The 23,530-nt window shown below is 43.4% G+C and overlaps 1 protein-coding gene across 6 annotated transcripts in view; it reads left to right on the top strand.

The window, feature by feature from the left end:
- Positions 1-23,015, top strand: part of DENND5B (DENN domain containing 5B) — a 1,683,961-nt gene extending 1,660,946 nt beyond the window's left edge. For all 6 annotated transcript variants that reach the window (XM_069628551.1, XM_069628550.1, XM_069628552.1 and 3 more), the window contains one exon: positions 16,789-23,015. In XM_069628551.1, coding sequence (XP_069484652.1) covers positions 16,789-16,972 — 184 coding nt within the window. In that variant the 3' untranslated portion in view covers positions 16,973-23,015. The remainder of the gene's footprint in view (positions 1-16,788) is intronic.
- The last annotated feature ends 515 nt before the right edge of the window (positions 23,016-23,530 follow it).

The raw sequence follows: 23,530 nt of genomic DNA, 5'->3' as shown, positions 1-23,530 counted from the left end.
AGTCTGGTATCACCCTGCCAGAACCAACACATACTCCTGATCTCCCAACCACCACACCTACCGCTAAGAAGCATCTATCATGCGAGTGCCACACCTGCTGCACACATATCCGGTGCTCACACGCACCTTATGACTCTCTCTCTACTGACTTGAACTACGGTTCCCGAGGGCGTTCAACCTACCAGCGCCTTGAGATCATACCAATGGTACATAAGGCGCTATATAAATGCAGAGTAACATAACATACTGGCATGAAAGTCCAGCACCCGCAAATGGGCAATTACTGGGGTATTCTGACCCCGCCAGACCCAGTAATTGCTCTTCCTTGGGTGCCGGTAGATCCCCGTTACCATTTCAGCCCCATAGGGCTCAATGGGGATGCCTGTAGCACCGGCACCGTTGATCACCGTGCCGGTGCTACAGGCATTCTGTGCTCGCGAGTGTCTTTCATTCCGCCAGGGCAGACCTGGCGGAATGAAATGCACCCGCGGCACAACTCTGAGTTTGCTGGTCTGGGCACAACGGTACCGGTAAGCTTACCGGTACCGTTGTGTCCGGACCGGCAACCTTGTAATGAGGCCCAATGTCTTCCACTATCCCTTTTCAAGGATGCATGACTTTCTTCCAACAGACAAGTTGCGAAATCTAAATGCACTTGTTCTGTTATCATAGAAAACTTCTTCTGGTCAAAATAGCATGTTATTCTTTCTCATTACACTTCTTGAAAATAGCATTCTTTTGTCAGGATAGCAAACAACTTGTTTCATTGATGCTATGATTTTCAACATTGAATAAAGTTTATAAGTTCTTCAAGAAATAGTAAGTCGGTCCAATGCCGTTCCTTGCACTCTATTGCCAGTGCAGCAGATGAATGGTCCCTTGGACGGCCAAATAATTGAGGTGAGACTTCCTTTGCAGGGTCCCTCGACTAAATCTAAAGATGGTCCAGAAGCCATGGCCACCATTGGTGTGAATGTTTTTTCTATATTTCAATCGCAAGAAATAAAGGATGGTGATGCTTATAAGCCGGGAAAAGGATCTGTGAAAGTGAAAAAAACATGAAAATGGGGCAAAAAAACGGAAATCAAACGGTTACAGGCCTTTGTTGAGAAACCTGCAATCCCCTCCCCCAAATCCGAAACTCCCCAAGAATGTTACTTTGGTGGCCTCCAAATTGATGGGGTTGTGCTCAGATAATGTTTCAGTGATATCTGCTAACAATCCCCAAAATCGATTGGAAGGAAATGACACAGAATTGATTTCTGAGTTTTGACTGAGTGATCTTAATTGGCACGATGGCCAGAGCGGAAGAACTTGATGATTGGGGAAACTTGAGTTCCTCCAAACTTGTTTAGACAAGTGACACAGATATCAGGCAAACCCTCAGTTTGCCTATCGTTAAATCAAGACCTTGATGACAAATTTAGACCCAAGGGTCTGAACAACCTCCCCTTCAGAACTATGAAAGAAAAGAGGAAATGTCTCTCGGCTGTTAAAAGAATACCAGACAAGAGTTCTGTAATATGATCTGAAGTTATTCTCCCCTAATCCTGTAAGAATCAATTTGAAACAAAAAAGTCTCTTGAGATCGGAAAAGCAGCAACTTGGAAATCGACTCATAAACGATTGCATCTATCTGGACAACCAAATCTACCGGTCACATGCACTTATTGTCTTTCTCATGTATTTATCTCTATAACTTGGTGTAACCTGCTTTAAGTCTCTGGCGCTCAGTTACCTCAGGGTTTGGCGTGCGGTACAAATAAAGAAACTAAACTAAACTACTTGGAAAATCTATTCCCAACAGAGCATCCATCCATCTTAAACCAGAGAAATATGATGAATCTATTTCAGCAAATTCCAAAACTGTGCTTTATAACACCTGATGACATCCACGTAGGGCAGTTTGTGAAGGAGAAACTTTTAGATTGGGTTGTTCTTCATTTGAACTCAGCTCTGATAAAGACAGCTCTATTGGAAGTGTGTGACCAACTGCTTCTGTTTGGTTGCGAGCTTAGTTGCTACTGAGGCCCTAAAGAGATTCCTGCTGACCCGGACGTAGAAGGTCAGTAATGAGGGGTTCTGTGTCCAGTAAACTTGGTTCTAAGCTGAAGATGACGAAGGGGAATCTTGCCTTCATTCACAGTCACGATTGATCAAGCATCAGTCGTAATAACTCAATGTCGAACAAGGGTACAGGCGGCAGTAGTCGGAACAGTACCCTCTAAGGACTGGTCCCGGCTGGCTACTGCCTCGGTGGAGCTGCACTAACGCTAGTGCCAGACGTTTGCTAAAAAGGAGTACTTTATAATTAGATTGTGGAACTCGAGAGGCTTTGCAGACCTTTTTTCTAACAACAACTTGGGCCTGGGTCAGTACGACATCATCTGCCTTCAAGAAACATTGTTGAGAATCACACCCATGTGCAATGGCTACCTGCCATATTTAAACAAGGCTTGTAAAGGACTGCTAGGGAGACCCTACTCAGGCTTATTGACGTTGGTGAAAATGGACAGCAATTTGAGGGTGAAGAAAGTTATCAAGCCAAATCCCTTTGTTGAAATGTTGTTGTTCGAACAACTAACTGCTAATAAGGATAATGTGCTGACGAATGTACTTATTAACGTATTGGAGTGTGAATATGAGTTCGGCTGAGGGTCTTATTGATTGTGTGATGGAGCTGTTAGATACTCTCATTGCCATAACTAATCCACACATTTTCGTGTGCAGGGATTTTAATCTGCATTACTTGGATACCAATGAAGAGGTATTAAGGGACTCATCTCTATCACAGTGTCAGAATTCCTCTTCTCAGACTTGAACTTGTAGTGTAGAAGAAGAATTCTTCCCACTCATGTATCACTTTGAATGTAAAATTAAACATACAAAGCAATATATTCATTGAAAGATTGGATTCCCACCGAGACCTCGTGCCTGAGAAAATGAACAAGAGATATGTGATTAGAACAGCTCTTATTAAGATTTCAGAAAACAGTTCCCAAACGTTAATCACACTAACCTGAATAATAACACCAGACTTGGAATGACTAACACAACTGGTTCTAGGGCGATATCCAACGGATGTTCTGAAAGAAAGTTGAACACTATGATCCTATTTCCCTGAAATCAGATAGACAAAAACTATATATAACAAGAGAAGAAAAAATCCTGCTTACCCAAAATATTCCTTAAGTTAGGCACGAAAATGCGGAACGCCCTTATTCAGCTGGAGGATTGGATTCAAAAGAAACTGTTCTACTGTTTAGAGACAGATGCTGTTCTTGGTTGGCTGTGATGACGCAGAGTTGTGCTGATTCCGGCTTTATAATGGAAGATCTCCCTCGGTGCAGCGGTTGCTGTCCCACGGAGCAGCGGAGGCTGTCCCACAGCGCCGCAGAAGTTGTCACGCGGAGATGTGAACACTGTCTCGAACGTGTTATTTAAACAGATAGAATCGTAAACCAAAAGAGTTATCCACGTTCAATCAGGGTCGAAAACCAAGCGGGCTGTACGGGAACAAAAGGAGAAATACCAGACGTAATCGAGGAACAAGAGCAAGAGTTCATAACCAGGAAGACAGAAGGCAACTAAGCAGACAAGGAAAATCCAAAAGCAAGTCAAGTTCAAAAGCCGGGTCAAGTAGTAACGTAGTCAGAACAAGAAAAAAGGCCAAAAACCGAATGCCAAAAAAAGCTCGATCAGAAGCACTAAACCAAAGTGGATCCCACACGCACGTAGCTTCCCCTTAGCAACAAGTCGCGTAGCTTCCATGGTAACCTCCATTCACTGCGGCGAACAGCGCTCCGTGTTAATAAACCCTGTAGTCCAAGGACTAGTCGGTTGTGTCTCCTTGTTGTTTTCACTGAACTAAGAACACGTGACCCATCTCGCAGCGGTCTATGCATGACAAACAGAGAGCCCTCTCCTTGGCCACTGAGTCGAAGGAGCGTGGCTGATCATTGTTAAATGGTCAGATGAAAGGGGATGTCCCAGGAGCGTGTACTTGGTTTAGGGGGGGTTCAACGGGCATGTCTGGATTACTGCTAACCTGCTAGCTATTAGTTGGGAAGTGGCCCACAGTGAATCCAATGAAATATGGTCTAACCCTGTGGAGACATCTTGTAGAAACAGAGTGAAGATAAATTCTAGTGAGGTCCAGGTGGTTGCTGGCTGCTTCGCCCAGTTTGTGTCGAATAATCCTGACAGAGTGGATTATAAATGGATACTCTGTGATTTTAGGGTAAGTAGAGGCCCGATGTGTGAAGCATCCTTCAAACCATGGCATGCACATAATGGGGAGGTGGCTGAGGCTAAGAAACAGTTACGATCAGGAAACTGAAGAAGATAAATGCAGCCTTGGCGGTTTGTTCATTGAGAAGAGGAAGCAACAGTATTGTAACTGGCTCCTGTCTTCTAGAGCTGGTAGACTGCAATATGATGCTGAGCATATGCTAAGTGTTTTATGTTAAAGAAATACCCGAAACCTCTGGGAACTAATCAGTGATGCCAAAACCTTCAAATCGGCAACTACCATCGGCCAAGTCTCGGAAGATGGGTGAGTGGACATTTCACCAATCTATTTGATGCAGGGACCAATACGAGAGAAGGGGATTGTGCAATTGAAGGGGTTGAATGGTCCCTGGATTTTGATCTAGAGGTTATCAAAACTATATTGGGGTAAGTTGAGCAGTTCTAGGGCAGCAGGGCCAGACGGTCTCTCGAATGCAGTTTATAAAAAAAAGCATTGGTTCCTGGTCAGAATTCACCTTTAAGCTTTTTACTCAAATAATGGTAACTTCGGGTGCTGTTGAGCAGCCAGCAAGGTGGCCTCCTAGCTTTAAAACCCCGTGACCCACAGACCACAATCTGCGTGTAACGGTGGAATCCTGCCATATGTACCCCCAAAAACGACACCGGAGTGTGCCCTGATCACTGGACACACTCTGTGAAAAAAACGCGGTCAGCGGATCAGAGGCACCCGAGATACAGCCACGTACGCCGGCCGGCCGTGTGGACACACTGGGCCTGCCCCCTGTAAACCTGGGGAGTGGTGAGACCTTGGCGGCCCCGGAGGACACAGCCGCCGAGCCTAGGAGAATCCTGTGGACGGGCCCCCAGACGTGCTGCTGCGGGCTGTGCTGCCACGAGAGGACGTGGGACCGCACTCCTATTCCGTGAAGCCAGCCGGAGCGCCCTGCCGCCACGGGCCCTGCTAACAGCGGGTGGCAACGGTGGGTGGCTCTTGGGGGGGGGGGGGGGGGGGGGGAGTGTGGGTGGGGCTGCCGCCTCTATTGCTCCCTCACCGGGGCTCTCACAGGCCCCTGTTACATCGGAGTGGTGGCCGCGGCTCGCCCCCCCACCCCTCCTCCTCCCCAGCATCAGTCACCGTCCACCCGACGCTCCGTAAAATCCAGAAGCAGCTTGCCGTAGCCCAGCCCCCCTGCGCGAGAGGCCCGGTGCCGCGTAGAGTGGCTGGGAGCATATGAGCGGACCGACTTTCCGGCTCTCCCCGTTCCCCACCCCCCCTCCCTCCACGCATTGTCTGCCTGCCCCCGTGCTCTGCAGGTTGGAACATTAAAGAGCTAACGAGGGGTGCAGCTGGGACGGCGGGCTATGCGACCACCTTTCACTGTGATCGAGCACCATATTACGTGGCTGCATTCACATCAGAAGGTTCCTCATCGCCATTTGCTGGGAATCTGCTACAAAGGAACTGTGACACAAGGTGCTATAAGGGCTGGAAGCACCCCGCTCCACCAGCGTTAATAGCTGGAAACAATATCATCTTTTTGTCCTGGTGGGCCCCCTGCCAACCCGATTAACTGCACTTCGCCCGAAGCGCCCAAACACAACCTAAAGTGATACTGGCTATACAAGAGCCCATCTGACTCCCCCCCCCCCCCCCCCCCAGCTCTCCCCACCACTACACCTGCAGCTACCACGAAGCACCTGCTGAGCCCACCATTATACAGCCCACCTGGCTGCTCCTGGTCCACAGCCCCCCCCCACTACCACTGCCCAGCCGCGGGCTGGCAGCTCCCAACCTGTCTGACCAAATACCTGGATTACCGGACTCAGATTGTCTACACGCCGAAACCACTGGCCAGCTACCACCCCCACTAAGGATCTTCTGAGCTACGACCATCAAACCTGTCAGGCTAGGCGCTGCACCCCACCACAGCAATGTCCAACAGGTCGCGAGGAACTACCAAGGTTTGCGCCATGGATAAGTTCACCAAGACAACGCCCAGGGCGGACCATAGGTCGTCCTCCACAGTACAAGAAGAGGGCGATATCCTGCCGGACCCCCCTCAGCCTGACTTAACTGCAATGAATGGAGTCTATGGTTAAAAACTTTGCAGCCTTCCATGAAAAGTTGTATGATATAAACGCAAACGTGGCCTCCTTAAGAGCTAAACTCGACCAACATGGGGCCAAAATCACAGAGCCGGAGCAAAGAATAGTAACCAATGAGGGCAATGTTCATACCCTACAAAACACAGTCACTGAGCTCGTCCGGGACATGGAACAGGTCAAAGCTACGTGTGATGACCTTGAATCGAGGTCGCGAAGAAACAACATTCGCATAGTGGGGGTTCCTGAATCTGCACTAAAGGGTTGTATGGAACTCGCGGTCGAACAACTTCTAAAAGACCTCCTCGATAACCCTGAGCTGTCACCATTCTTCACTGTTGAAAGAGCACATCGCTCACTAGCACCCCGACCTAAACCAGGAGACTTCCCCAGACCAATAATTGCAAAACTGCTAAGCTACAAGGAAAGAGACCACATACTCCGCCTGGCCAGAGAGAAAGGGGAACTAAGGCTAGACTCACAAATCATTAGGATTTTCCCTGACTTTTCGGTGGGGGTGCAGATGGAGCGACGGCAATTCGGAGGTGTAAAAAAAATGCTAAGAGATAGGAAAATTGAGTACGCAATGCTCTTCCCGGCTCGCCTAAAATTCACTCACCGCAACAAGCTGTACTTTTTCACGGTCCCAGATGAGGCGGTCAAATTCATTGAGGCACAAATCCCCCTAGTGGATCCCCCAGAGGAACCAATGGATGACGACTAAGACAAAGGCTCCCATGGCCCTACTGGTGGCCTCACCGGCCGTGCCCAAGCTATGGACTGCCCTCGCAGGGGGCTAGCTTGTCCCCCCTTCTCCGTCCTATTCTGGGCCTAATATAGCCCCAACACCAGCATTTCAAAAGTACACCTCTAACTTGCCTTCTATAACGGCACACGCTGGGCCCGAACCTGGGTAGCCAAGCCTTACCGTTGGACACCGGCCTATACAGTATTTGCTTGGAGCTCATCACCAAAAAAACATATTTGCCTGTTTTGTAACCTAAAGTTCCATCAGCCGTTCAAAAGACTAATGATGTTTCATCATAACATGCGTTAACAAATGTGGGTCAGATGGCATTGGTAGCCCCCACTGTAGCTGCAATGCCTTATAAGGCGGAGTGTTTATGTTTAAGCCCCGGTTGGGCTATTGGTCAAGCGTCGCCGAGTTGGGGATGGTACGGAGTTGGCAGCTCCAGGGGTGGGTATCATCACACTGCTAGTTTGTTTTGGGCGGTGAGGGCGGGGGGTGGTAAAGTTGGGGAATGTTACACAAAAATTGTCAGGAAGGTAAAGGCTGGTTTTGAACTGAGGCGTGTCTACGTCACCGCAGCACATATGGTTGTAAACAGACAGATCCTTTATTTGAGATTTCCCATAAATTGTCAGCATGGCTATTAAAATGATGACATGGAATGTTCAGGGATTGACAAACTTCACAAAATCCCGCAGGATCACAGCATATGCACAAAGTCATGGGATCAAGGTACTCCTATTGCAGGAGACACACGCCCTGAAACTCCTATCATGTAACCTAGCACAGTCCTGGGGCCCCAACAGATTCTATACCCAATACTCCACTCAATCCAGGGGAGTCCTGACTCTCATCCATAAATCAGTAAAATTCACACATCCCACATCGACACAGAAGGTAGATATGTGATTCTCCACTGCACCCTGGCTAATGAGGAATGCTTGCTCGTAAACTCATACGGTCCTAATACTGACTCCCCCGAATTTATAGACGCAGTGACCACCATCCTCATGAGATATGTGGAAGTTCCCATTATATGGGGCGGGGAGACATGAATTTATACTCAACAGTGTTCTCGATAGAACAACCACTACCCATAGGGTCATGACTCGAGCCGCCAAGCAACTCCTCACACACGAGTTCCCTAAACCTACACGATGTGTGGAGAACGTTCCATCCCCAAGATAGAGATTATACTTTCTACTCAACAGTACATGACAGCTCTTTGAGAATAGACATGTTCCAATTGTCGGGGTGCCGGGTGGGCAGGGTGACGGATGTAAAGATCCTCGCACGCACCCTCTCTGACCACTCCCCCGTGCTGCTGCAGATCCAACTGGGCAACACCGTGGCCGCCCGCCCCGCCCGGCGCTGTAAATCTGAGGCTCTATCTGACATTGTCTTTAAAGCTGAGATCCTATCGGACAGAAACGCGTTCTTCGAGAATAACAACACGCAAGACACACCGAGGGGACCCGCTGGGAGGCGTTTAAAGTATATATCAGAGGGATGTGCATCTCAAGGGAGGTGGGGGTTCTCAAAGCCATAAGGCAGGCCCTAAACAGCTCCGAAACTAAGCTCAAAACTCTAGAACAAGAACATGCTTCCGCGCTAGCACTGGCAATCCTAGCAAAGATTAGAACAGAACTAGAACTTTTTGAATCGCATGCCCTGAGTGAGGTGCGGAACTATGCTCGCCCTGTGGCGGCCCGAAGGTACGGTGAGGGAGACAGACCTGGAAGAACCCTGGCCAAATTAGTGCGCGCGGAGGGAGGTAGGACCCGAATAGATGGCATTCTAGATGAACATGGCCTACGACACTGGCCTGACCAAGCCATCATTGACACCTTCGCTGGCTTCTATGCCACTCTATATGGCCCTCAGCCGAAACACACAGCTCATGACCTGGACGACCTGCTAGAACGCATCCCCATAACCCTCATCTCCCAGAGCACCAAGGAACAACTTGATGCCCCGTTCACCCTGGATGAGATGGTCCAGGTAATCTCAGACCTTCCAAAGAACAAGGCCCTGGGTCCCGATGGGCTCACATCTAAGTTTTACCAGGAACATGTTGCCATCCTAGCTCCCATATTGTACAGGGTCTGGACCGAATCACTCCGGTCAGCCACCCTCCCTCCCTCCTTAAGGGAAGCCCTAATAACCGTCCTCCCCAAACCAGGGAAACCCCCAGATGAATGTGGTTCCTATAGGCCCTTGTCGCTTATCAACACGGACATGAAAATCTTTGCTAAAATAATAGCAAACAGGTTCCTTCCATTTATGCCCCACCTGGTCCACGCAGACCAAAGTGGATTTGTTCCTGGCCGTTCTACTGCACTCATTATCCGCCGTTTATTTGATGTGATGTCCAGAATTGACCCAAAGCCTGACGCAGTGGCGGTCACGCTAGACGCCCAGAAGGCATTCGACATGGTCTCATGGCAATACCTATGGGCCGTGCTGGAAAAAATGGGAATAGGACCAAATATGATCTCCTACATTAAACTGCTATATACAGGTCCAATGGCCAGGGTGCTAGTGAACTCCATTGTCTCCTCTCCCTTTGCGCTACACAGGGGTACCCACCAGGGATGTCTGTTCTCTCCCATCCTCTTTGCGCTAGCCATTGAGTCTATGGCAGACCACGTCAGGGATCGACATACCCACAAAGGTATTCGCCTACAAGACGCACCGGAAATCATCTCACTGTATGCTGACGATGTACTCCTATACGTCAGAAACCCTCCCACATACCTAGACCCAATCATCCGAGACATAACAAAAATTGCCACGTACTCTGGCTTCACCATCAACTATTCTAAATCAGAAATATTCCCTCACTGCGGCAACCCAACAACCGTCATGTGAATTTCCCTTACGCTGGTCCCCAGGGGGCATCAGGTACCTCGGGGTGCAAGTGTCACTAACCAAAGCCACCTTACTGATGGATGACTACGAGACAACGGCACAGCTCATTGAATCCAAGATGCTCAAATGGCGCAACCTCCCATTGTCCCTGGCAGGCAGACTGTCCCTAATAAAAATGACCGGGGTCCCCAAGCTCCTCTATATCTTTGCCAACGTACCAGTGTGGCCCGGGAAGCAATATTTCAAGAGGCTCCACTCGGCATGCGCCCAATTCCTCTGGCATTCTGGAGCTGTCCGCAAGAAGTGGCAACATATGACCGTACCCTACGAAAAAGGGGGTTTCACAGCCCCAGACCTAACTCTGTACTGGATCGCGGCACAGGCCCAACACGCCACACACTGGTACGCACACCTGAACCCACCCCCTCACGTCAAATTAGAGAAACTGGCAGGCGACGGGACCAACATCATGACCCTGCTAATACACCGCACATTCCATTCAGACACCCCGTCGGACCCAGTGGCCACCACGATCAGAGCGTGGAATAGGATTCTCAATTCGAAACAAGAACATCGCCCTTACTATAAATGGCTCCCCATATGGCAATTCCCTGGACTCTCCCCACACACGACCAGCATCTCCTGCGACACTGGGAGGACCTGGGCTATTGAGCACCAACTGATCTATACCCCGATGGTAAATTTATCACCTCCCAAACGTGGCGGCCCGAACACTCCAACTCCGCGCTTCAGCTACTACAATACTTCAGGCTAAGAGCATCGGTCCATGAAACGTGGCCCTCCTACCCTGACGAGCCCCCAGACTCACAGGAACTTCAATTCATAGCAAACTCTGTAGGCGGCAGGGGCATAATATCCTCTCTGTATAAAATGCAGCTGGAAAAGCTAGAGGATGCATCCCTCAAACCACGGGAAGCATGGGCTAGGGAACTGGAAACCGAAATCACTGTAGGAATGTGGAACAAAATGTGTGCACACACGCGCAAAGTCTCCCTTAGTGCTAGATTCCGTTGCATACAATATAAACTCCTTAACAGACTTTATTATACACGCAGAGAGTAGCAAAATTCACACACACCCTGACTCGCACATGCCCGAAATGTAAATCTGAAGAGGCAGATCATATACATATGTTTTGGTCCTGCACTGCGCTAGGTGCGTTTTGGAAGGAGGTAACAGAAGCGCTCTGAGATAGTTGGGTCCCCAGTGGACCTGGATCCACTAGCCTTGTTGTTTGGAATATGGACTGGAGAAAATGCAAAAAAACATTTTTAAATGCGAGTGCTATTGTCGCTAAAAGATGTATATTACAATGCTGGAAGCACCGCTCCCCCCCACCCCACCCTTGAGATGTGGTTGAAAGCCCTCACCTGGGTACAAACGTGAGAAGAGGAGTATATTGGATCCCTGCCCATGCGATCTCGCCGAAAAAATGTATGGTCTGAATTCTGCAGCTATCTGAACAATAGAGACGAGGTTGAGTGGAGTTCCACTGCCACCCCCCACCCCCCGCCGGGTCCGCCCGACCCACCATAAGAACTGAACCCTCCGCGCCCCCTCGTGTCGACAATCATCCCCTCCCCCACCCCACTCTGACCTGTCTGAAAGAGTGCATCATGTAATGCCTAAATGCGAAGCTGTGAGTTCTGTTTTTCTCTGTGTAATATGTGCTGTACCTGTCTTAACTTTCTGCCAACAAACAAAATGTTTTAAAAAAAAAAATGGCAACTAAACAGATCCTGGCATCATGGAGAGAGGCAGTGATAATACCGATTGTTACAATTTGTTTTTATTTTGATTTTTTTAAATTTATTATTATTTATTTTTATTTTGTTTATAAAAAGGGTGACCAGGGCGACCCAAAACACTATTGGCCGATAGCTTTATTGGATTCTCTGGCTAAGGATTTTGCATCTGTCCTGTTGCAAGAGTTAAGTGATTGGGCGATTAGATTAGGGCACTCTGACCCTCGTCAGACTGGGTTTGTAAAGGGAGTGGGTACCTAATTAAATGTGCTCCTGTTGAAGCATTGAGCATTTGGTTCAAAGTCTAACATCTACCTGGCATTCATGGACTTTGATGGGGCTTGTCGGGAGGGGCTATGGGCGAAACTTTGGAATTGGGCATGTCCCCCAGGACTGGTTGATGCAATTAAAGCACTATATTCTAATACTTCTATCCAGGTTAGATTATCAGATAAGGGTACTCTCTCTAGGAGTATATCTACATATCGTGGGTTGAAGCAAGGGTGCTCATTGTCCCCTTTTCTTTTCAATATTTATATATCAGATTTGGGGAAATCTCAACAAACAGTTTGGGCGTTCCCGCCAAGAATCAATGCAACAAGCCTCGCCTGGATCCTTTATGCCAATGATTTGGTGTTCATAGGCCAAACCCTGATTGGACTTGAACGTCGGCTGGACTCCTTTATGGGATTCCCTATATTAAATAGTTTGAGAGTGAATGTAAACAAATCGATGGTCCTTGGTTTATCTGCTCATGCGAAACCTAAGGGAGCCTTCTCAAAGAAGTGGTAGAATCCATTATATATTTGGGTATAGTGGTGAATAAATACATCAATGAACAAATAGATTATAAGATGTTGCGATTAAAAGCTAAGAGGTTAGCAGCTCAAGGAGTCGCTATTAATAGGAGATACAGGTCCTTTTTATTACTCCTGGTAATAACCTTCTATGAACACAAAGTAGGCCAAATCCTTACCGACAGAGCAGAATCACTTTTAAGTCTAACCTGGAAAATATGGGGGATATTGGAGGGCCATTTATGGAGGAAGGTATTGCGATTATCTAATTCGCTTTCCGTGGTTTGTATCTGTAAGGAATTAGGACTCCGATTGATGGAGTCAATCGTAGCCTGGAAAAGTATTTCCCTTCTTCGAAAGTGCCTCCTGGTGGATAATACACTCCCTTTTGACATCTTGAGAAACAAGGACCTGTTACCCTTGGATGGGAGTTTGCAATCTGTGAGGCTTGTTGTATGACATATTGGGAGCCATGCAAAATCCCTTTCGATATCATTGCAAATCCATTATCCATTAAAAGCAAAAAAAAATACTGCTAGAGATGGATTGGATAACAACGCAAGATTCTTGCGCCAAAAATAAATTGGCATTAAAATCCATTCAGGTAGGAAGAGGTTTAAATTTTATCCCTTCATACCTACAACAAAAATTCCCTTCAGCCCATTTTAGAGAAATATTCATGAGATGTCGCCTTAACATTCTTCCCACTAGAGAAATTCAATTAGCCCAGAGTAAGTTATTAGAAGTTAACTCATTGTGCAGGTTCTGTGGGGAAAGTGGGGGCCCAGAAACATTATTACACTTAGTGAGTCTTTGTAGTGCTTTAAGGGATGTTCGCACATGCCATTTGGAAACATGGATTGAGACAATACATTTCCTATCGGCCATTGAATGGTGGGAGATTTTTAATTGGTGAAACATTGAGTGTGGTTTTAGCAACACTGAAATGCATTTCATGTATTTTTAAGGATTATTGGAAAAATCTAACTGATACACGCTTCCATTTATATTTAATTTTTCTGAGGGAGGTTTGGTTTTTACTGTTCACTTATGCAATTGATGATTGAATTATGATTATGCTCTCGACGCTTATTAGTTTGGGAATTTTGTAGGCTATTATATGGTTGGAGGAATGAAATGTAAATTGTAAAAGGTTTCTTTTGTTTGTTCAAAATAAACCACAAAAAAACTATATATTCTTTTCATTCAACGAAGGTTCTTTCCACAACTTTCTGCCACAAGATTATCAAATCAACTTATTTCCTGGTCCACACGCGTGTCAGGACTAAGTACTATAAGCCTTTTCCTGGTATACTCGCCTACCAGGAAGAAATCTCCTACCACTAGCTACCAACTTGTTGGTTGCATTCCAATATTCTCTACACCAGTCTTCTGTTATGGTTTCGCAAGTTCTTGACTCCTGTCTGAGATGCAAGCTTTTCAAGAGCTATATCTCTTAGAAGGGAACGTATGCCTTGGTTGTATTAATAAGAGTCTCTTGCAACCTCTTGGCTGTTGACAATGCTGGATATGAACATTTTCTAGGTTTTTCTTGATTTGCTAGACCTCTTGTTTCTTTGTGTTGGGCAATAATGGTTAGAAACTACCCCACACTGGTATTTTGCCCAACGTCTCTTGGCAGCCTCATGGCTGAAGGCAATACTGGTTCCAACTTTTCCTCTCTGGTGTTTTGCCAAAAGACTTCCTTTGTTGCCACCTATCTTAGTTTGTTTTTATAAATCGATATTCATGAAATATATTCTGCTTAGATTCATTAAATGTTTGGTATTCAAAAACCTCATGTTGTGACAACTTACTCTCTCGCAGCGCTCTGGTGTTAGTACTCACTCTCTGAACACTCACCGGCTCTTCGGAGTGGCTCCCTTCAGTTGTCTGATCTCGCAGCAGTTCTTCGGACATCACTCTGTCCCTTCTCCTGTCTTGGTGAGCTTCAGGTAAACGGCGCTGCGATCTCCGTGAGCAGTCGAAGCTCTGTTGATCTTCCACGGATTCTCCAGCTTGCTTTATGTTGCTTTAGTAACGTGTCTTCCTTGAAGCTGGGCTTCTCTTCAGTATGCCGTCTTCTGCTGCGCATACTCTGCAGTTCTTTGGATTTTTACCCATTGCCTTGACTTCTGCTAGCAGGCTTCTCTCCTGGGCAACACATGCACCAAGGATGGCTTTAGCATTCTCTGCTATGCCTCCCGCACGGATACGAACTGCTTCTTTCTCTGCTTCAACTTTATTACAACACAACCACGACTTCTCCAGCTGGCTCTTATACTGGATTTAAATATCCTGCTCAGGTGCTCTAATTGGCAATGACTAGCCCGCACCTTTTGGATACTCATACTTCTGAGACCCCCTGGTCTCTCTGAGTTCCTCTTCTTCGTCCCAGTAGTTTTGGCACTATGGGAATAGGCGTTCTTGAGAGAATTCATGAAATTAAGTTTTCTTTTAATTTCAATTACGTTAGATTGTTCTATAGACTGAGTTACTGGAGAAATGGGTTTCGTGATAGAGACTGCAATTTCATGTTAGAGGTAGAGTTTCTCTTTAGAATAGAATCACGAAATTCAAATGATCTTTTCTTTAACTCCTGAACCTCTAAGGTACCAACTTGATTCTGTCTAAACTGGTTCTTTGTAACAGGTTTCTGGAACCTTAATGTTAGGATTGGATTATTGATAGTATACCATTAAATATTTGGGGGTGATTTCCTCTTCATCTTCAGAAAATGAATACTGTAGGGCTGATTCATTGAATTATTTGTGCCGAAAAAAGGGGATTTGTGTGCCATTCTGCCCGCAAATCCCCATTTGTTAAAGGGTGATTTGCAGGCAGAATGGCGCGCAAATCCCTGTTTTTTCAGCCCCTGTGTCTCTTCTATAAGATTCCCCACTTTCACTGAATAGCAGTCTCCTCTCATGTTATCCTTCCCTCTGATACTACCCCAGGGTTAGGATCATGTAGCGGCTGCCTTCCCCTGGCCACATGGGATTAGACTTTATGGTGGGGTTTGGTGATGGCTCCACACGATTCATCACAGTATCCACAACTGTACTTGTGCTAGACAGCACTTGCTTGGATCTTTCATTACAGAAATTATACCTGTAGAGAGGGATAAGTCAAGAAAAAAGAACCTTATCTAATAGAAATGTTGTATTCTCGGCACAGGAAATTAATTGCTAAGGATTCCTTAAACCTCTTGTTGATCTGAATTTGACAATAATATCCCTGTATGAATGCAATAAGAATGCATAGAGCTTACATGTTGCGATTTAGTATGCAACAGACGTTTAAAATATTTGGGTGCTGGAACAACATCGAAGGAACAATCCTTTCTTTTCTATTTTGTTGCAACCTAACCAGAACATCCGAGAGAATATTAAACATGTAATGATAAATTGTCTGGTGAAACAGTTTGGTTGTGATATTTATATTTTGCCCATATCAACGAAATATGGAGTCATTTTAGATACTTTTGGGCAATGTCACATGAAAGGGGATGATCATAAGGTTATTCTAGGAAGTCAACTTTTGGAGTTACATTGAACAGATGTTAAAGGTGATATGTCAGCATGTAACTGCCTTATTTAATACTATGTGAAAGACTGTGGGAAAGTGTGAAAGCCTGTGTACACAGGCCAATGTGTGTGAGGAGACATTTTCAATGTGTTGTATTCCTAAGGCAACAGCTCCCTCTAGCGGTGACAGCAGGCAAAGTGGGCAGTTTCTACTATGCATGACTGCATCGGACAAACGTACATCTGGCCTTTTATATTGTCTGATTTCCACTACATTTTTACAGTGATTATTTGCAACCATTGTTATACAAAATATGAATGAATTATAGGTTTGTATAAACCAAAATGTACTGAAAAAAGAAAAAATGCAATACCATCTATACACATTTTGAGTCCCTTCGTAAAGGGTTCCCATCCATGCTAACCTTTTTAAAAGTTAATGTGTATTCGTTCATTGACAAATGTTCATGTGATTGTGTGGTCCTGATTGATTCTGTATGGACATATTTGAAGCTTGGCTTTTAGATCTGAATTTACCTTTCACAAGACATGTCGTTTTTGAGAGAGTATCTGCAGTAGCATTTGTTCAAATGGCCTTTATGATGAGCATTATATGCCTATTCTTTTGAATGTTCTGTCTCCATGCAAGTGCTTCACTTAATTTAGCTTAAAGGCTTTTGATTCATGGTCTTGCTCACAAGTTCCTTTTTTTGTTGTTGCAGGGATCACTTGCTTCCACAATGGATTCCTCTTCTAGCAGAGTGTCCTGCCATCACAAGGATGTATGAAGAAAATGCTCTTCTCCGTGATCATATGGGTGTGAATTCGCTCATCCGGGTCCTTCTTACTTTAGAAGATTTCAATATAATTCTGGAAGGATCCCTCATCAAAGGAGTAGAGGTTTAACGCATCTCCTTAGAGACTTTGTCTCCCTTTAAAAGGGAGAGAGAGACACAATTCCTGAGCCCGCCTACTGGTAGCGCATCACTGTTGAGCAAGGCTGCATGTGACTATTTGGAGTAGAAGGCACATTTTACTCCCGTTTCTGGACTGTCTCAAGGTTGCAAAATAAACCTCAATGCAGTATTGTAGTAAATCTGAATCGGAAATTAAGTAAATGCAAAGGAATTTTAATATGTTAAATGTTTGTAAATATGCTGCCATCCTTAATATATGTAAATATATTAATGCTAGTAAGCAAGTGTTAAAATATTTGTAAGAAAAAGGCCATTTAACATGTAAATACTGTGCAAATGGACTCTTCAGGTATTCATGCAAATATAAACATGTATCCCTTCTTGTTGTATGTAGTCGGTTAAGGTGAAGGGCCTGTATACTGATGACTTCTGTCCCATATAATTTTGAATGTTCAATCTGCAAATCTCACGTTAGAGGTTCTGTGTAAATTTAGCCATCTGTGCAAGAATGCTGTAGGTCATATTTTTAACACTGGAAATGGGGATGCTCAGATCTTGAACAACTCTCTGAGAATGCCACATAGGTGTTGGATAGCCTTTTGAAGTCGTTCCATGTTTTTCTTTATTCAGAGTGTTTTTTCTATATTGAAAACAATATTGTTTCTAAGAAACATGCACAGTTGACTTCCTCCGTGTGCTCAGACCTTTATGGAAACCATGGCAATGTTTATGGGATAACAAGCCACACTTCTGTGTAATTGACTTTCTCCATATCTTTAAGATAAATGTCCCTCTGTTGGGAAGGACCACCGAGCCTTGAAATATTGACTACTTGTCAGAAAAGTAAAGGATTGGTATATCTCTTGTTTGTCCATTGTGATATTAACTCACTAGTATGAATATATACGCGGTGAAGGCAATGGGAAGAAACATTCAGTTGATCCCCTTTTTCTTGGAAATAGTACATGTTTGAGGAGAGGTGGTACCTTTTGAATTAGTATCACACGAGGTCTGTTTGCTTTCATCATCCTTATTCAACCAGTCTGCTAAACAGATATCACTTTATTTGCAAGTGGCACAACATGAATGTTTTATGTTGAAACAGCAGCAATATTTGTTTTACTTGGGATAATGTGTGGTCCCTTCTTTCAGCTTACAGCATCGACTTCTCTGCAAATGTCAAATTATCTGGCGTGGAGTGATGTGAACTTCGCTATCCACCACAAAATTGATTTTTCACGTCTTGAACACTGAAATTCACCAGGCCTGCACACTTGCATTTCCTTTTGCAAGCATGTGTTAATTCATTAACTTTTTCACTTTGAAGTCTTGAGACACCACTCTGACACCCTGCACAGTTTATTCCACATGTTGATTACTATTACTGACCTTTACTGAAAACCCATGATTTAGTTTCCATCAGCAGTACTACCACCCCTGGATCCACCTGTTCACGTTTTTCTGTTTTGAGTTTGTTTGCATTATATTAGTTTTGCGAGAAATTGAAGTGGATCTATTCAACTTTCTTTGCATTCGAAGACATTAGTTTGTTATGCCAGTAATATTTGAAACATTGGCTTTCCCATTTAAATTATAAATCACCTTTGCACTACTTGGTGTTTGCTCTGCTGTCTGTGCTCATCTGTGGCTGAAAATATCAGGCATAACGAAAGGATCCAGTCCATTCCTTAACGGAACTGCAGAATCTATATTGGCCAAAGATATATTCCATTGGGTTTTTATAAACCTGGATGCTGTTTCTTCTCCAGTTTACTCTAAATGTGTAATCTTAATGCTGGTCTGACTCAAGGTGTAAAGCCAGCCCATTAAAAAAAAAGAAATGTTTTGATTACTGTTCTATATCCCAATGCTGACATCTTTGCTTTTGGACATGGATCGCTTTAAAAAGAAAATCGAGTCAATACCCAGTATACAATACTATTAAAAAAAAATTGCTCTTGACATGGAATTCTAATGCACAGATTTAAAATAAAATTCTACTGTTCTGCATGGGCCACTTTGTATAGTACTGCCCTTATTCTATAAAACATTACATTAAACCAATATTTTTTTATCCTCAATGAAATATATGTTAGTGCTATTCGGTAGCCATTAAATAAAGAACCTTTTTCTTTTCCTTTTTTTTTTTTTTTTTTTTAGGAACCCAAGAAATCACCCCCATAGAGCTATAGACTAAAACAAACATTTAACATTTTAACTGCCAATATAAAAAGACCTCCTTTCTATAATCAAGATCATTTTATTTAGTGAGCTATATCTGGTATGTTTATCATATACCTTATGTGATCGCAACCTGGATATGGTAATTACCTTCCAATTGCTTCAGAAGAATAATTTGTGCCTTTTTGTGTAACGTCACACGCTTTAAACTCTTGTCATGGCATCTGTTTTGCTTTCATTTATATGCCATTCTACATTTAATTTGATGAGTTTATAACAAACACCAGGCAGACCAAATTGCATCTTTGCTCAGTTGGAATCAAGATAAGATGTTAAGCCAAATATCTTTAATCAATATAATAACTATCAGATTGAGGCAGGTTAACAAAATAAATTAGTTTCTAAGGCCTTCTGGAAGGAAATCAAGGAATCCCAAAGACTAATATGGATGGGCAAGGAGTTCCACTAGTTGGGGGCCACAGACCCAGAATTGTCTATCCCCTCTACTTGTGCATTTATCCTGGGGAACCATCAGTAGTTTACTGAGCACAGAACATAGAGGTCTAACGGGAAAATAGGCCTGAATTGTACAGGCTAGACAAGCAGGGGAGTCCCCATGGAGGCACTTAAAGACCATACAAAGTCATTTAAACTCCAAATGTTGACACACGGGAAGCCAACAAAGATTAACAAAGATGCTTTGTCTACATTACAATGTCTTACTGCTGCATTTTTAATTTCCAGCTTGCGATGAACTTGAGCCCCGGAATCCCTGCATAGAGCCCATTGGCATAATCCAGTTTAGAATCTGTTCCCCTGGAACCACAGCGCAAGGGTCGCTAGCTAGAAAAGATAGTTACCGGCAGAGAAGATGCAACATAAGTTTGTCCAGTTATTTACCTACAAGAAGGGAAATCTCTACAGCGCCTAAGCTTCCTGCAGTTTCTAGCAATTGGATTCTAATGAGGCTTATATTGTATAGATGTATACAGTTGTCGGGCAAGTGTTGGAATCCCAGTGTTCTTGATCCTGAATTCAGTAAAGTATTATCGTTGACTTTCAAATAGTATTCAGTAATTAACTTGCGTAATGTCTAGCGGTGGGCTTGTTATGAAGAGTATTTTAAAAATTTTTATCGTATGCACAGTTTTAATTATATACTTGGGCATCATAAACTCTTTAACTGTGGAAAATGACCATATGTTTTTTTATTCTACTTGGAGGGATTTCTATACCATATTAATCGATCCAGGGATGCGCGTAGTATTTCAGCATTTTATTTTAAGCAGCAGACAAACAAAGAGTATTAGTTGAGACAATATGGCTTTTAATGCATCATAGTATTTGGGGGACATAGGGCCCCTGATCCTCCAGTGGATTATTATTTTGATCCCCTGGGGATAAAGCAAAAAGACACTGTTTTTATGTTTATGTTTTTGCAATTAGTAAGGTTCAAGGAAAAATGTGAGAAGTTGCCCAGATGTGAAATATGTTCCAAATCTGCCCAATTTAGGGTTATTCTAAGGAGAAATGGCCAATGTGAAGACCTCCACAGCATATACCGTTTTACATATATCAGTATTAACGCATCTTTGTTGAAATGGAGTTAAGATAAGGTTTCTGCCCAGGGAAACATGTATACCCACAGAAAAATATGCTTTCATAATTTTAAATTCTATTCTAATGGTATGGATCTAAATAGAGAATGTTTTATTTATTTAGAGTATACATAAATTGTTTGACTTGACATTTTTTGTTACCAGAACATTTCCGAAAACTGTACAGTAGCTAGAGACGTTTGCAAATGTACACAGTTATGTAAAATTGTAATTTACAATGTCTGATGGTTTAGGTTCTATGTGCACATTGGACAAGATAACATTTCATAGACATTAAATTCCAAGGACTGGTCAAAAAGAATTTGCAGTTACTACCAAAATGAGACCTAGGTGAGAAACTTTTAGATATGTATAACACTATCATGTTCGACCTGTCCATCATTGAATACCCATGTAAATAGCACGTGCTGCCTATCTGACCAAAGTCAATTCATCTTTCTACAAATTAAAATTCTGATATTTTAGAGCACATGAAGCATTTCACGAGTTTGAAAAGATTGCTCTTGTCTTGTAGTTGGATGTAATCAAAAAACACAGCGCCTAATTGGAAGTACTAACAACAATGATTGGCTCCTGCTCCTCCCTTCTTATTGGTGACTGTGTATACACACCTCCATCAATTACACATGTTATAAAATGAACAGTCCATTGTTGTTGTTAGTCCCGATGAAGGACCGATTGTAAGGAAGGGGCTGCTGTAAATCTACGTTTGACCCAGAGCTATATATGCCCAAACGCTGAGGTGTCGATATGAACAGTATTTTTTCATTGTACAGCAAGATCACGAATGGACCACAGATTTATGAAGTTCGCATGAACACCACACCAGGAGGAGATGGGCTAAAGTGCATCCGCATTAGCCAAACTGTTATGCATTTTGATTTAATATGGTATATTTGAGACCAATATTTTGTAGTATTATAAACAGTTGTGGTAGATCTAAACCGATATATAACAGGATGCTCAAGAAATGTATTGAGCAAGAGTATTAAATGGACTCAAGTTCTAACCCCTACACTCTTGAAAGCTTTTTTTAAATGGGGTATTTCAAGATTAACAGATTTTTCTATTGTAAAATAAATGAAACTATTTTTTAACATGTGTAATTGATGGAGGTGTGTATGCATAGCCACCAATAAGAAGGGAGGACCAGGAGCCAATCGTTGCTGTCAGTACTTCCATGTAGGTGCTGTTTATTGATTAAAGTTCCCAGTGGAGGGGAGTACTGGGACGGGCTCCATTTGTTTATGTATTTGTAGTTAGATGCTACATTAGTCTCTTGTGCATTGGAACATATGTACATCTGATTTAAGTCTACACACAGTACAACTCTCTGCAACTCCTACACGTGTGTTTGTGTTAAATTTTCATAGGGATTTCGCTCCTGCCCCTTGCACCTTCCATCTCATTTGGCCTATCATTATGGTTGTATGATCAGCTCAGTATATGTCGTCCTAAGACCATCTAGGCTTTTAGTACACTTAGTTAAATTTGGAAAATAATCTTTTCGCTTAATCATGAATTGTTAAATGTTCCTCATGCAGCCAGGTCAGTTTTATCAGAACAACGTATAGTTCATGCAATACTTGGGGTAGTTTTTATATCACAGCATGTTAAATATTTCTAGTATTTCTAAAATACTTCAGTTGTTTCAATTACCTTGTCTCCTTTTGTGAGGACCTTGTGCAAAGCATACTGTCTAAAGATTTGTAGATTACAATTATTTAAAAAAGGAAGTAAAGAAAATCATTTGTATTGGTTGCTGACATGTAAACATGGACATGTTCCATTGGATTCCGTGACTTAAACTGTTTGACATTTATATCCCACAACTTATTTCCAAATGAGTAACACATACTGTTGTCGCATTTAGTTTGTTTTTCCCGATGATTGCATCTAGGCATGTTTAAAGAATTTCCCATTTCAAATCAAATGAACGTGTGATTCTCTTAGGCAAATATTTAATTGTAATTACACTTGAAATATATAAATGTGCGCAATGCAGCTGAAGGAAAAAGTGAAATGTTGATTTCATTGTATTCTAGTCATATTTAAGAATATTGTGAACGAAATCAAAACTGGATTTTCTTCCAGAAAAATACATTGACTTGAGTATTACTATATCGAGCACTTTAATACATTAAAAACTGACATGAATTTGTAAGGTTTTGGAGTACATTTAAGTACAGCTTTTCTTGTAATTTGAAAATAAAACTGGAAGACTATTAACAAGTGTTTGTGTATTACTGCTATGTGACAGAAGCTAGCAATTGTGCAATATCTTCCTAAGACATCTGTCCCTCGCCATGTTAAATAATTCACCTTACTAGACTGTCTGGATATTAAACCTATAGCTAGGAGGATAGTTCATGGGCAAAGCGTTTGTCTTGGAAGCAAGACAATGCATAGCAACACAGGTTTGATTCCCAGTCTCGCGCTTATAAACTGCACCCGGTATTAACGTGTTATAAAAGAACAATTATAATTTTAATTATAATTATATGCTATGTGAGTTCCGAGGTAATTCTTTCAGTGTCACAGGATGCAGAAGATTAAAGATACTTTATTGGCCTATGTGCACGCACCACTCAACCAACGCCCATGCGTCTCCCCTACATTGTTCATTCTCGCCTACTTTTGCTCAGTTTACTATTCGATAAATCCTGTTTTCTTGACCATGGTGACGTAACGTTTTTGCGTTACTGCTCCTGAAAGCACCAGTGCATGTACAGTTTGTGTGCCTGTCC

This window comes from Ambystoma mexicanum, chromosome 12 (assembly GCF_040938575.1).
Source record: "Ambystoma mexicanum isolate Mex_15411 chromosome 12, UKY_AmexF1_1, whole genome shotgun sequence".
NCBI lineage: Eukaryota > Metazoa > Chordata > Amphibia > Caudata > Ambystomatidae > Ambystoma > Ambystoma mexicanum.
This window is presented reverse-complemented; position numbering and strand designations above follow the sequence as displayed.